General features: G+C 45.2%; 1 protein-coding gene across 6 annotated transcripts in view; it reads left to right on the forward strand.

The window, feature by feature from the left end:
• The window catches only part of ANKS1A (ankyrin repeat and sterile alpha motif domain containing 1A), a 179,562-nt gene that overhangs the window by 75,164 nt on the left and 90,532 nt on the right, over window positions 1–13,866 (forward strand). For 4 of the 6 annotated variants that reach the window (XM_029944038.1, XM_029944039.1, XM_029944041.1 and 1 more), the window contains exons 4-9: window positions 834–896; window positions 7,601–7,897; window positions 8,681–8,756; window positions 9,045–9,146; window positions 9,243–9,344; window positions 10,713–10,909. In XM_029944038.1, coding sequence (XP_029799898.1) covers window positions 834–896; window positions 7,601–7,897; window positions 8,681–8,756; window positions 9,045–9,146; window positions 9,243–9,344; window positions 10,713–10,909 — 837 coding nt within the window. The remainder of the gene's footprint in view (window positions 1–833; window positions 897–7,600; window positions 7,898–8,680; window positions 8,757–9,044; window positions 9,147–9,242; window positions 9,345–10,712; window positions 10,910–13,866) is intronic. The other 2 variants (XM_029944040.1, XM_029944043.1) reach the window with 1 other exon arrangement.

Below are 13,866 nucleotides of genomic sequence, written 5' to 3' on the forward strand. Positions count from 1 at the left end.
CGGAGAAGGGCAGCTACTCTCTGAGATTTGAGAAAATTAAAGCAGTGCTCCCAAATCTCTCAATGTGGAGATTGCATGTGTGCAGCTGTTCATCAGCTTCCCTTTCCCCTTTTAGGCTAAATTTTCTGGATAGGTAAGCAACAGAAATTTAAGATCATCAATGAGAGTATTTGTTTTCTAACATTAGGAATGGTCTTTAGAATTGCCTCTTTAGAAGCTAAACGCAATTTTACTCCTCCTGGCTAAAGTGAGTGTACTTTCTCTTAGCTGGAGGAAATTTACAAGGACGTTTGCTTTTAACTAATACTCCTCAATGTTGAAAAATCTAGTCACCCATTAAAGTCCTTCTCATTTAAGAAATTTTCGGCAACCCTTTCTAATCCTGTCTTTGCTCACTTTTGCCTTGGAACACAGCTGCTTGGATTTTTGAGCCACTTGAGTGTGCTAGCTTGCCCTGCTCACAGCTGCCCCCTACCTGGAGTATCTGTTGATAGGTGGGACACCAGCCCTGTGTGTTGAGTATCTGGCAGCCAGGTGGGTGGGGCAGGGATTGGGCAAGATGTCTGCAGTCGCTTAAAGAACCTAGTCGATCTAGGTCATAGCACCACATTGATTTATTTAAAAACCATTAATGTGGTTCCAGTTGGATGCTTTAATGAGAAGGGGTGGTATGTGCCATGCCATCAAGGCTGTCTTCCCCATTAACTTCCTCTCCAGGCACCCAGAAGGCACATCCAAGTTGTTCTTGTGTTGGGCCCCCTCAGGGCTGGGCATTGCTTTGATATATTTCATCCACTTTATCATCACGTTTTCTTTTCCTCTCCTTTTTATAGAATGCTCTTGAGATCAAAGAATTCAAAAAGTACGGCCCCTTTGACCCTTATATCAATGCCAAGGTGTGTACTTTGCCGCCAGAATTTCTCTGCATCATTTCTCCAAGCTGCACCCCCTCGTTGGGCTCTTCTGGCTTCCACTCTCATCCACTCAGGCTCCTCATCATCACCCTGACTTTGTCTGCTTCAGCTCATCTGCTTTTGGCTTGTCTGGGAATGGGAAATTGCAGCTTCAGTGGGTTTGGGTTTTATTTTTAAAACCCATGCTAATTCTGGAAAGGTTGGGTCCTTTTCCCGGAATGTCTGAAAAGCTTAGAAATGGCTGAAATGGGGAAATGGAAGGAACCATATTATATGCACAATTTACCATTGTGATTGCTAAAATCATTTAAATTCAAAAATGAAAAATTCAATGACAAGATGTCAAATACATTAGCTTACTTTATAATAAGCACAGAAAATGATTAAATTGTACTTACTAGATAAAAAATCTTTTTAGTCTGTTTTCTTTTGAAGTGGAATTTCATTTTCAGAAGCTGGTAGTGGAGGTGTTGGGGATGGGGCATAGTGACTCCTTTTTACTCTTTAAAAAATTTTTTTAAAATGATTTTTATTTATTTTTGAGAGACAGAGAGAAATAGCACGAGCAGGGGAGGGTCAGAGAGCGATGGAGACACCAAATCTGAAACAGGCTCCAGGCTCTGAGCTAGCTGTCAGCACAGAGCCTGATGCGGGGCTTGAACCCACGAACCACAAGATCATGACCTGAGCCGTAGCTGATGCTTAACACCCAGGCACCCCTTCATTTTACTCTTAAAAGCTGTCGCTTGTGACTCCCTCCTTATTTTCTTGAGTTTGTGCATTTCTTCCTGGGACTTTAAAGCCTGAGTTGTTTCTCCCCAGCCATTAGCTTGTCTCACTGCTTGGTCACTTCTTGGCTGTTGGAAGAGCTCTGAAATAGGAAATGAAGTCTCAGGGTCAAGCAGGACACTGGCCTCGAGTCTCCCACGCTGTGAGGCTGGGGCGAGTAATGGTCTGGTACTCTTGGCCGTGAACTGCCCAACCCCTTCGGGCCTCACCACATCAGGAGGCAGAACTTGTGGATTGGTGATGATGAGCCTCTCTTGCTCTCACCTACTGGTGTTGAGCCAAGTTTTCATTCAGGCGAGGTTTGCTTTTTGGCACCAATCTGGGGTTTGGTTGAGTCAGTGCATTATTCACATTAGCTGCCTTTCACCTGATCTGAATACAGTAGCCTCAGGGAAGGGAAACATAAGGTAGTTCTGTAGGTTTCCGAATACAAGGCAGATATTCTTTGAGAAATACTGATTTAGCAAACGAAGCTCCCCGTGGCCTGGATCTAGGCAGCTTCTATGGACCATTTTCTTCAGCTCTTGGGCCTTGGTGGTGGAGAAGCAGCATTTAATCTGGGGTAGTGGGACATGTTAGCTTTTGTTAGGCCCACTCTCCGAGTTCTGCTTTCTAATTTCAAAATAGGAAGATATCCCATCATAGTTTTCTTCTTTTTTTGGACATGTTATAGTAGAGAAAACTCAGAAAGGTCAAGATCACAGTCTTTCAAGTCAGACCTGAGTTTGAATTCTGTGCTGCCACTTCCTGGTTTTATTTACTTAAATAAGTTACTTAATTTCTGTGAGTCTCAGTGTCCTCTTCTGTAAAGTCAGGTATACCATCTACCTTGCTGGATTGTTTTGGAGCTTAAGATAATGTATACTAAGTAAAACTATCTGGTAACTAATAATATTCAAGATCTGAATTTTAAGAAGTATATGATAGCGTGGTATTTCTGAAACAGCACTTTGGAATTTATTCTTTGTTACTAGTGGGCTGATGCTTAATGAAATATCACTCAGTCTCTTCAGGGTTTTGTCTTGTGGGGAGGCACCTTGAAGTGATTATTTTCCCATTGGTGGTTCGTTCAGTTAGCTTATAAAGTTCTGATTAAAGGGTAAGTCATTGGTTCTTGAAAGCACTTTTTCTTATCCTTTGATTTCCCACACATAAAGGAAAAATTGGTCTAAATGGAATAAAAACATATTTCTTTTTTTTTTGAAATATTGGCCTTTGCCTCCCTCACACCCACCAAAGGCTAAATGATGCATACTGCATTAAGGGATAAAGCTACTTGGGTTTTGCTACGAATGCAGACTCTCCTTGAGCTGTTTAAATCCAACCTCCTGGTTCAGAGGGTTTTTACTGACCTGGATTGTGTCTGGGAATTGTTTTGTGAAAGCACATTTGTGTATGAAGTCCTGTCAGACACCTGTAGAAACTAAGAAGTCTCAGGTGCCTTTCCTGGGAGCAGAGGCCGTTTTCATGAGCTTTCATCTTCCTCCTCAACATATGGAGTCTCTCCTTCTGCAGCAAGCCCGCATAAACCAGTCTAGAATGTAGGCCATCCTTAGTGAAGGTGGACCTATTAGAATTGTGCATTTGCTCCCTTTTAAAGCAATTTTAACTTAGTCTGAATGTCATAAGGTGAGCAACAGTCAGATTAGTTTTAGGGTAGATCTGGTTTTCTGTACACTTAAAAATAATTGAGTTTTAGAGCCAGAAGAGACCCAGAAGTTGTCGTGACCAGTTGGCGCTATGTTCTGATCAGCCCGTCTGGTTGCATCTGAATCCCCTAGCAAGCTTTTAGAAAATTTCTTATCTTGAAATAAAAATTTCAACTTCCAAAAAGTTGCAGTGAACTGCGTTATACTCCTCACCTAAACTCACTAATTTTTAACATTTTGTCACATTTGCATGCACATTTTCTCTCTCTCAAATATATATGTATATTGTTGCTGTAATTAATGAGTTGATATTTAGTCATGGACATCATGACCCTTTAACCCCGAATACTTCAGCCTGTATTTCCTAACAAGAGCATTCACTTGTATAACCACAGTACGGTTATTAGATGCAGCAGATTCAACATTGATACAATACTGGTATCTAATATAGAATCTGTGTTTGGATTTCACCAATCCCCTCAATAATATCTTTTAGAGCATTTTTTTTTTCCTGGTCTAGGATCCAATCCAGGATCATACATAATCTGGAACAATTCTTCAGGCCTTTGTAGTCTTTTGTGACATTGACTTTTTTTGAATTGCAAACATTATGTCCCTGGGTGAGACGAAACCACCAGCCTTTTAGTTAATAGCCAAACATGCTAACGAGTTGCCACAGAGACCTGCAACATGGACAGTTCTGAAGAATATATAGACCAGTCCTTTTGTAGATTTTCCCTCAGTTTGCATTTGTGTCCTATGACTAGATGCAGGCTGGACAGCTTTAGCAGGAATGCCACAGGAGCAAGGGTATATTCTCTACTTTGTAGACCTGCTTCACGTCACAAGGACATGATGTCAGTTTATCTCGCTTTTTACGATGATAGATGATTGCTTGGTCAGGTTGACGCATGCTATGTTGGTAAGCCTTTTAATAATAGTCTTCCTAGGCTTTACCCTCTGAGGTGCTACCTTGGCAAGTCTGAGGTGAGGCTCAGTTACTCCTAAGCTCCCATGTAATTCCAAAATGAAGCCAGTTGGAGAAGCACTGTCTAGGCCAACTTGCCATCTGGAGCAGAAATCCTTTTCTCTCACCTGAAAGATGAGCTATCTACCCCTTGTTTTGTTTGTTTGTTTGTCTGCTTCTTACTTGGCAGCCTCTTTTTGGATTCCACTGATGTTTGGTTTCTTATGCTTGGCTGATATCTGTCTTTGTAAACCTTCCATCTGTTGGTTAGAGTTCTGCCTTCCAGAGCACTGTAGAGTGAGCCTAGCTCTTCCTCTATGGGGACTTAGTTCTCACATTTCTCCCGTGTCTTCTAAATCTCAGTAGGCCCATTTTGTCTTTCTGTTCCAATTTTGGTATATTTCTGGGACCTATACCATTGTTACTACAGAGAGCTGAAGCTTAGGTGTTTCTAACTTAGGTGTCTATCAACCACGGACAAGAGTGCAGTTGGGCTTTAATCTAAGCACTGGGAAGTGATAGCTTTGAATAGTTCCAAGAGGAAAAAGGCCACGGAAATGTTCCTATATAGTTTTCTGCTGCTTGAAGTTTATGCATATGTTATATAGACAATGTGTAAATATAATGGATTTACACATTAAATGAGGTCTCCCTATGTAAAGGGTAAGGGGATCTTTTTTCTTAGAGGTACTGACTCTATCAAGGGGAAATGAAAATCAGTCTCAAGATGGGCAGGAATGGAACAGTTTGTGCAAAGATTTGCGGGGAAATTGGGGTGTTTGATCTTAAGTCTCCTTTCTCAGTCCAGATGCATAGTAATGGGATTCTGGGAACTCTTGAGGGGCTCTTGAATGTGAAAGAGAAGGATTCTGGGTCATTAGGTGTCTGCGCTCTCCTTTGGAACCCTTCCCTTTCTTCGGGGTTCATGAATCAGCACTTAGTGACTTTCTGCCCTAATGGTTGTCAGGCTTAAAAGGGGAAGCGGTAGGAAGAGCTCATTGTGATGGCCTGGGTTCAGTAGTCAAGAGATGGGGTAACCACAGACTTGAGCATTTTAGTTACCAGACCATGTCTGGCAAGACTGAAGCATGAGTAAGATGCTTTCCACAGTGTGAAATTGAGTATCACGTTCTGCAGAGATGTGGTTAGGATATTTTTAAGAGGCAGGAAATTTGCTTGGTAGTGATCAAGACCTTGCTTTCAATAAGACAGCTTTGTGGTAGCTGCCTTAGGTCTAGCAAAAAAAATAAACAGAAGATTTTCTTTTTTCTTCCTTCTGGATAGTTTAGAGTCTTACAGTTCTTCAGGCCCTCATGGCATACTTTTTACAAAATTGAGGACAGATCATTCTGCTTGTGGGGCGACAACCTGGATATAAAAGAGACACTAGTGTCTGCTTCAGAGTAAACACGTTCTTCTGGATTGGAGTTTTAATAAGAATAAGCTGACTTTCTTGGCCCTGCTGTCATGCTAATCTTGAGATGTAAAACCCTGCGAATCCTCTTACAGCTTCCTTGGGTTGCCACTCTGCTCTGGAACCCCTGAAAAGAAAGCTCCGGTGCGTTTTGTTGACGTAGCCGCCTTTCATCCTGAGAAAGTGAAGTGACAGCTCTAAGTCGGCTCAGAGAGCTCACACTCGGTCGGAAATGGACACTCCAAATGGGTGTCACAGTGGCTGGTTTGACCCCGGGAACCCCACAGAGGTGCTTTCTGCTCAGTTTCCCCTTCCTCCAGACTTTTAGGTTCACGTGGAATCTGCCCCTTGGGCGCAGTTAGAACACAGGAGGCCATGCTGACTGGCTGTGACCTGTGGCCAGTGCAGGCTGTCTGCACTCAGCTGCCAATCTTCTTGCGCCTGTTTGAGCTCAGTGCTGCTCCCTCTGTTTATCTGTGTGCATTTGTCTTTGCATGTGCCTCCTGCTCCCACCTTGTCTGTCCTTATTTCATTAAAAAAACTTTTTCTTTGCTATCCTTCTGGCCTTTTGGGGCCTCAGTCCCAGCACCTCTGGATCTTTCTGGTACACTTGGCATAGCTGGAAAAAATGATGCAGTCAAATGCCAGATCAAAAGCAGATGGAATTGCATGCATGTTTGGGTGGCTCCTGGTCTGTGACTTTTAATATAATTAATAGAATTAAAGCAGTTGTGGAGACATTTCATTTTTACCTTTTGATCACTGAAAGGTGCACAATATTGACTTGGACACACCACCCCGTAAGGTTTGTTTCTCTAAGGTGGCAGAAGCCTCCTGGATAAATTTAGCAATCTCAAAATCTTGTGGGAGAATTATTTTCATTAGTGCATCTAAAAAAGGAGAGGTCATGGAAATTCCTTTGTTCCTGCTCTACTTATATGTTGTCAGCAGTGGTGAAGGAAAAAGCACCGTTGGAATGATTAACATTTTGCTTCTCATGATCAATGAAGCACAAACTTCTTCGTTCCATCCCAGGTTCTGTCTTTAGTTTGAAACAAAATTGGCATTAAAGGACCGTGGGGGGGTGTGGGTTTGAGTGGATGGCCATGTTACAACTTTGAATATTTTGCACCTCTCACAAAACATTCCTGGGTCTGATTGAATCTTTCTGACGTAAAAAAACACTACCTTGCGCAGTAGATTCTGCATGCTTTGATTGGTGCGAGCTCCTGGGGTAGGCACAGGGCGACATGTTCCTCTGGGAGTGAGCTCAAGTGCCTCCCTCCCCTGGAAATGGCTGTTGGCTGATACCTTGAGAGTGATTTTTGGTGCTCCGCTCTGTTACTGTGATCGTTGGCTGGTTGATTTGCATGTAAGACGCTTTGCAAATGACAAGCTCTTTCGAAAAAGCTTGTGTGTCAGGCAAGGGATATCAATGAATCCAGAATCCAAACTACAGGGTTGACGGACTATAAATCGTAAAACCAGTCGAAGTTTAGAATGAGTCAATGGCAGTGATATGATTGGCATTCACGGGTGCCAGGGCGTCTGCCCAGGGACTGCTACACTCCCTAGTTCACTCTCCCTCCAGTCTGTAGACGCTTCCTTTATGGCACACTCGAGGAAGCAGTGTGCGGGAGGAGGTGACGGCTCCCCTGCGGCAGTCACCGGGGCACGTCGTGACCGACTGGAGCGGTCAGGCTTATTCGTCGGGGAGTCCGTCTAGATTCCAGCTGACGCCTCGTAGTCCCCAACTAGCGCTGCTATTTTTTTCATTTAAACTTCAGTGGTTTTACGTGCGATCGCCCCGGTCACACGCCAGTCGGCCAGTTACCTTTCTGATGTGACCTGCTTGTTAACTCTTTAGAACAACGACAACGAGACGGCCCTGCACTGTGCAGCACAGTACGGCCACACAGAAGTGGTGAAGGTCCTTTTAGAGGAGCTGACAGACCCCACCATGCGCAACAACAAATTCGAGACCCCGCTGGACCTGGCTGCGCTGTACGGGAGGCTGGAGGTGGTGAAGATGCTCCTGAACGCACACCCCAACCTCTTGAGCTGCAACACTAAGAAGCATACTCCCCTGCACTTGGCAGCAAGGAACGGCCACAAAGCCGTGGTCCAGGTCCTCCTGGATGCTGGCATGGATAGCAACTACCAGGTAGCGGGGCGGGGGTGCCCCCCAGGCTCAGGGGGCCTAGTCGTTTTGGAAGAGGCACAAGTACCATGCTGCTGGGCTGTGTTCTTATTTAGCACGTTTCACCCCACCTGTCAGATGCTTCCATTCGTTGACTCATTTTAATGTGAGACTTCAGAGACAAACTCCTCAAGTGAGTCTGTTATTTTTTGTTTTTTTCTTTTCAGGGGTAATCTATAGTCATTATGCCCTGAAAAGATGTGCTTGTGGACTCTCTCTGAAGATTAGAAAAATTTCATTATCTTCCTATACAGGCGTTCCCACCGCCGGCGTTTGCCTCCTGCAAAATCCCATGAACTTGAGCTCGCCAATGGGAGACTTGGTGTTTCCCTGGGGTGTTAGCTTTCTCCATTCAGATAAATGGCTGTTCCTTAGGCTTCACGCTGGCCGAACCACGTGTGCAGTTGAGGTGGTTTTTCGCCCCATGTGCTCTTCTTCTCATTAGCCCTGCCACCCGGGAAGGTGGACTTTTGAGGAGTTTTGCCAATAGGTGGCTCCAAGAGTTGCCATGCAGTCATTTACGTGTGGCCTGCTGGCGGCACTTCAAACACACTTTGCATATGGGCCACAATTGTGGTTTCGGAATCCAGGCAAGAAAAGTGGGAAAGATAATGACTAAGGACTTGGTGTGGTTTATTTTATTCTCCCGTCCCTTCCTGTCCACATCCCGATTGCCGTGTGGAGCCACGCCAGACCCAGGTCACTGTTCTGATGACATGCCGCTCTGCGCTCTCGTTTGCTTTCCAGACGGAGAAGGGCAGTGCTTTGCATGAGGCTGCTTTGTTTGGCAAGACCGATGTGGTGCAAATCCTGCTGGCTGCAGGTGAGAGGTCGGCAGCGCTCTTGTTGACACAGCACGCCAGGGTTGGGGTTGTTTCTCCCTAGCCTCCCCGGACGGGGACTTTTGCTGGCTGTACCTGAACCCCATGTACGTACGTCTCCACTGGTTGACTGCAAGTGTATGGATTGTTCTTGAATAGCTGGATTAAGTAGCTTTGGATGAAAAATATCAGTTGTGCTACTAGGAGCATTGGGTGTCCTGGAATTTGACCCTCTTTGAGACTGACTTGAAACTGCTCACTCCCCTGGTCCACCTGGTATGTCTTTCTAGGAATTGATGTCAACATCAAAGATAACCGTGGACTGACTGCCCTAGACACTGTCCGGGAACTCCCTTCTCAAAAGAGCCAGCACATAGCAGCACTGATTGAAGGTATCAGTTCATCTGCCTGTTGGGGCGACCAGGGGACACACTGGCCAAACCAAGGCATTTGTATTTGGTGCAGCTCTTTTTTGTCTTTCCGTGTAGATCACATGACTGGAAAAAGAAGTACAAAAGAGGCAGATAAAACCCCCACCTCCCAGGGACCTCTCATCTCCAATATGGACTCCATATCCCAGAAATCTCAGGGTAAGGTGGCTTTTCTCTGCCAGGGCAGGTGCTCTCGGCTCGAAGAGTTGAACAGGCTTTGGTAGAATGGAGACCTCTTCATTTAAGTAATAATTTCAGGGGGTTTGGAGCACTTAACAAGCTCGTGTCCAAATGTATTGTTTTCCAGCTAGGATAGGAACTTTCATTGAACATACCTTAGGGCTTTGACTTTGGACCTCTTCTTTCCTACTTTATTTTATTCTCCACTTTTCCACTTGGCTCTATGAGGTCTATTCTGGGAGGTATTGTAGGTGAGATGATCTCAAGGTGAATTTAAACCTCAAGGAAACCCTTTTCTAACACACACACTGTCATGCATTGAGCATAGTTGGCCCATATCCAGCATTGAACGAGTATCATCTGGTTGGTAGATATGTAAAAAGCTGATTTTGGTAATATGTCACTTGGCCAACAAATGTGGTCTGAGCATTCCTTAGACAGTCCAGCCTCTCTGTCGTTAGCCACGATCCACCTCCTCAGATTTCTTGAGCAGCCTTTTGGGTCCTAGGTGTGATGAGTGAGAAGGACAAAGGACTGATAGACACCTTCCCTCACACACAAGCACAGTAAAGAAAGCCAGGAGGCCAGAGGAACAGAACAAAGCCAGACCCTGAAAAGGGAAAGGGGTTTTTCAGAGGAGAGCAGAGGTTATAAGGTGAAAGGGTGCTCAGCCTGTCTCTCCTGTGGAGTCCTTGCTACCCCCACCTCCATCACCCCCGCTTTTTTCTTTGACCTCATAATCTACTAGTAATGGGATTAGGTGTTGGCTAAGCTCTTAGCTTTCAAGGATTTTACGATTACAGTGTGACTATTTGTCAGAGACCCAGAGATCTCTGCTCCACAACAATCCGTAGTTTTTCGGGGTCACAAATTTGGACCCCAGGTGCTCTGAGGTTTGTAGTTTTCTGGGGATCGAGTTGAACCTTGCACAGTGCCTCCATCTCAGAAAGGCTTCGTGGCCCTCTATTTTGCTTGAGCACAGGGAGGTTTTTATTAAGAATTCAAAGGATCACTTAAGTTTCCAGTTATGCTTTGTTACATTTTATGGTTTAAGTTTACTCTATTATGCTATTGAGGTTCTGGGAAATTTATGAAGGTCTTGGGAGGTATCTCTCCTAGATGTCATGGATTTGCCGTAGTTGAATTAGAGAGAAACCTCTTTAAGTGTCAGGGTATAAAGAGCAACTGAAACTCTGTTCATTCCTATCCGTGGAGCAAAGTAGTTTTTCTGCTTTTGGTTATTGATTGTCAAGTTCAGGTTGATAAAGGGGCTCTGGGTGGTTGTAGTGGTTGGAAATCTGAGATTGTGCTCTCTGTCCCTTGACTCTTGCTCTCTCACCCATTCAGGTGACACGGAGAAAGCCGTGACCGAACTGGTCATTGATTTTGACACAAACGCTGAAGAGGAGGGTCCCTACGAGGCGCTGTACAACGCTGTCTCCTGCCATTCGTTGGACAGCATGGCCAGCGGGCGATCGTCTGACCAAGACTCCGTGAGCAAGGAGGCAGAGGCGGCGGGAGTGAAACCGGCTGGAGGGAGACCTGTGCGTGGCCCGGGGCTCGCAGCCTTCGCATCTTACTGCTGCTTTCTCTGGGACTTCTGCTTCCACTCTCGTAGATTGTTCTCAAGACTTTTTATTCCGGGGTGCCTGGGTGGCTCAGGTGGTTGAGTGTCCAACTCCTGATTTTGGCTCAGGTCATGATCTCAGGGTCATGGGACTGAGCCCCGTGTCGGGCTCCATGTGTGTGTGGAACTTTCTTAAGAATCTCATTCTCTCTCTCTCTCCCCACCGCACCCTGGCCACTCTCCCCCTGCTTGCACTTGCTCGCTCTCTCTCTCTCTCTCTAAAAAACACAAAAACAAAAAAACCCCTTTTTATTCCCTTTCTCCCTCACGGTTTTCCTCTGAGCCCAAGCCTCAATCAGTGGTCCCATCGAACTTCCTTCCTACATGGCCAGGCACAATAATGTGAGGTTTTGAGCACCACATTTTTACTACACTGGCCATTGCACAAATAGAACCCCCGTGGCTCCTCGCTTGAGGTATATTTCCAGGTGCATATTACTTCTTCCTACTGGACAGGCTGGCCTTTCCCTTTTTGTCTGAATTTGCCTTATGACCATTTTGATGAGCCTTTGGTTGCTGGGGTGATCCTTGGGTTTTTCAGATGTGCCCTGGGAATGGCCAGATGTTTCTTAGTGTTTTTTTGTTAGGCTCCTAGAGTGGTCCTAGAATAGTCACAGCATTTCTGTGTGGATTTTGGAAAAGCCCACCAGTCTTGTGGTTGCCCACCGGAGTAGTCGGTATTATCAAGGGCTGATACAACTCCTTGTGAGTGGTGGGAGCACATGCGTATGCCAAGCACCCTGGCACGTCTCACTCTCACCTTAGGTGCAAGGAATTAAGCAAATTCACCTGTGGAGGAAGGCATTGCTTTGTGGCACTTACAGGTCATGCCCATTAGAGGGAGCTAGAGGCTTTACAAGAACAACACAGAGTTCCCGAAGAAAGCTTTGAATAACCAAGTTCCTGTGGGCTTAGCCACTGATTTATAGTCTCTTTGTTCCGTTCCACTCTAGTCTTGCTAAGTAGAAACGGATGCCTCTTGGGGTGCACGCTTTGTCATTTTTACATGAGTATGCTGTGGCTATCCCACTACCTTCCTGGCCCTTGGTAATTAACTGTGGCCAAGGCACTGTTCTACATCTTACAAATGCGGTGGATGGGGTGTATACATCAGCTCTGTACTTACCGATCCCTCGGCCAAAATTTCCACGTTAGAAAAAAGAGGCTGCTGCTTCTCTTTTCTTCCAGCGTCCCTGGGGACCACTTCTTGTGCAAGTCGTGTTCATATTGTCCTTTCTAGGTTCCTTTAGTCTTAAGCCTCCTAAGGATAGGTCCTTTTGGACATTGTTGTGTTTCATTTTGCCTTTCCACAGGTATTTTTGTCCCAAGTATGGATAATTGGTGTAGATTATAGGCCTGCTCCTTTTGCTGTTCCCCTCCTTACAAGGTGGCACACGTAAGGGACCAAAGTTGTTTCTGTACTTCTGGAGTAAAAAGACGGATAGGGAAAGCGGGACTTAGTGGGAAATCTGATCTAATAGCTTTGTTTGGCTTGAAAATATGAACCTGTTTTTCAGTGGTTGCCATCAGGCATCCACCTGGTTCCAGGGACTCTAGGAATGACTGAACGGTCAAGCTAGAATACCGAGTCCAGAAGCACTTTTTAGCAGAGAGAGATCATGGGTGCCAAATGCCAGCTAACCCAGGCGGCTCCTGAGACGTGGGAGACAGCTTGCAGACATCTCTGAGACTCTCCTCTATTTCGGCATGTGCCTCCACTCTGACTTTTCAAAAATACTGCTGTTCTAGCAATGCAGTGAACTAACGTGCAAGCCGGGGAACGCGCCTGCAAGCCAGCTCCCGTTTCAGGCTCCCGCTCCTTTCCCTATAGGAACATTGATCATGAAGCATGACTGGGGCTTTGGACTGTAAACGATGCTGGCAGTAACTGCAGGTACTGCAGGTACAATGGCAAACCTCTCTTCAGCTTTCTGTCACCAAAGATTATATGTATGTCTGAAATTGTCTACCCTTGACCTAACTAATCTCTGCTTCAGGGTGTTTCTTGCTGTAGGGTAGGGAATGGCAAAGTATGGCCCATAAATACCTGCCCATTTTTGTGAATAAAGTTTTATTGGAACACAGCCTTTCTTGTTGACATGTTTTCTATGGCTACTTTTGTACTGCAATAGCAGGGTTGACTGCAGAGCCTAAAATATTTACTGGATGGCCCTTTAAGAAAAAGCTTGCTCTTGAGAAGGTAACTGACAAATATTCCTTTTTTAAATGGGCTCAGATGAAATAGGATTTTCTAGGGCACATAGGTGGTTCAGTCAGTTAAGCATTCGACTCTTGATTTCAGCTCAGGTCATGATCTCATGGTCGTGAGATAGAGCCCTGTGTTAGGCTCCATGCTGTGTGTGTGTGTGTGTGTGTGTGTGTGTGTGTGTGTGTGTGTGTGTGTGTCTCTCTCTCTCTCTCTCTCTCTCTCTCTCTCTCTCTCTCTCTCCCTCCCCCCCCCGCACCTCTCCTGTGTGCGCACACACCCTCTCTAGCTCTTGCCCCTGCTCTTTCTCTCTCTATATATATCTCTCTCTCTAAAAATTAAAAAAAAAAGAAGAAATAGGATTTTCATATGCTAATGGTACATAATAATCATTGAAGGAGGTGACCAAGGATAAGAGACCAGTTCTGAGCTTTAGGGAATAAACCAAAAATTGTGAGTAGCATTAAAGTTTGAGCAGGAATTGGTGTTTTTGTCCTTGATTCCCTTCCTCATTACTTCCTTGATAGCTTGGGTTAGAACTCTTTAACAAGGTGATTCTCTGGATTTACTGTTTCCTCTCGTTGGCATAGACTGACCGTTGGCTGGTTTTCCTAGGCTAGAGTTTCATTAGTGTTATGAAGGACATTTTCGGACCAGGCAGTTGCGTG

This window comes from Suricata suricatta, chromosome 7, assembly GCF_006229205.1.
Source record: "Suricata suricatta isolate VVHF042 chromosome 7, meerkat_22Aug2017_6uvM2_HiC, whole genome shotgun sequence".
In the NCBI taxonomy this organism is placed as follows: domain Eukaryota; kingdom Metazoa; phylum Chordata; class Mammalia; order Carnivora; family Herpestidae; genus Suricata; species Suricata suricatta.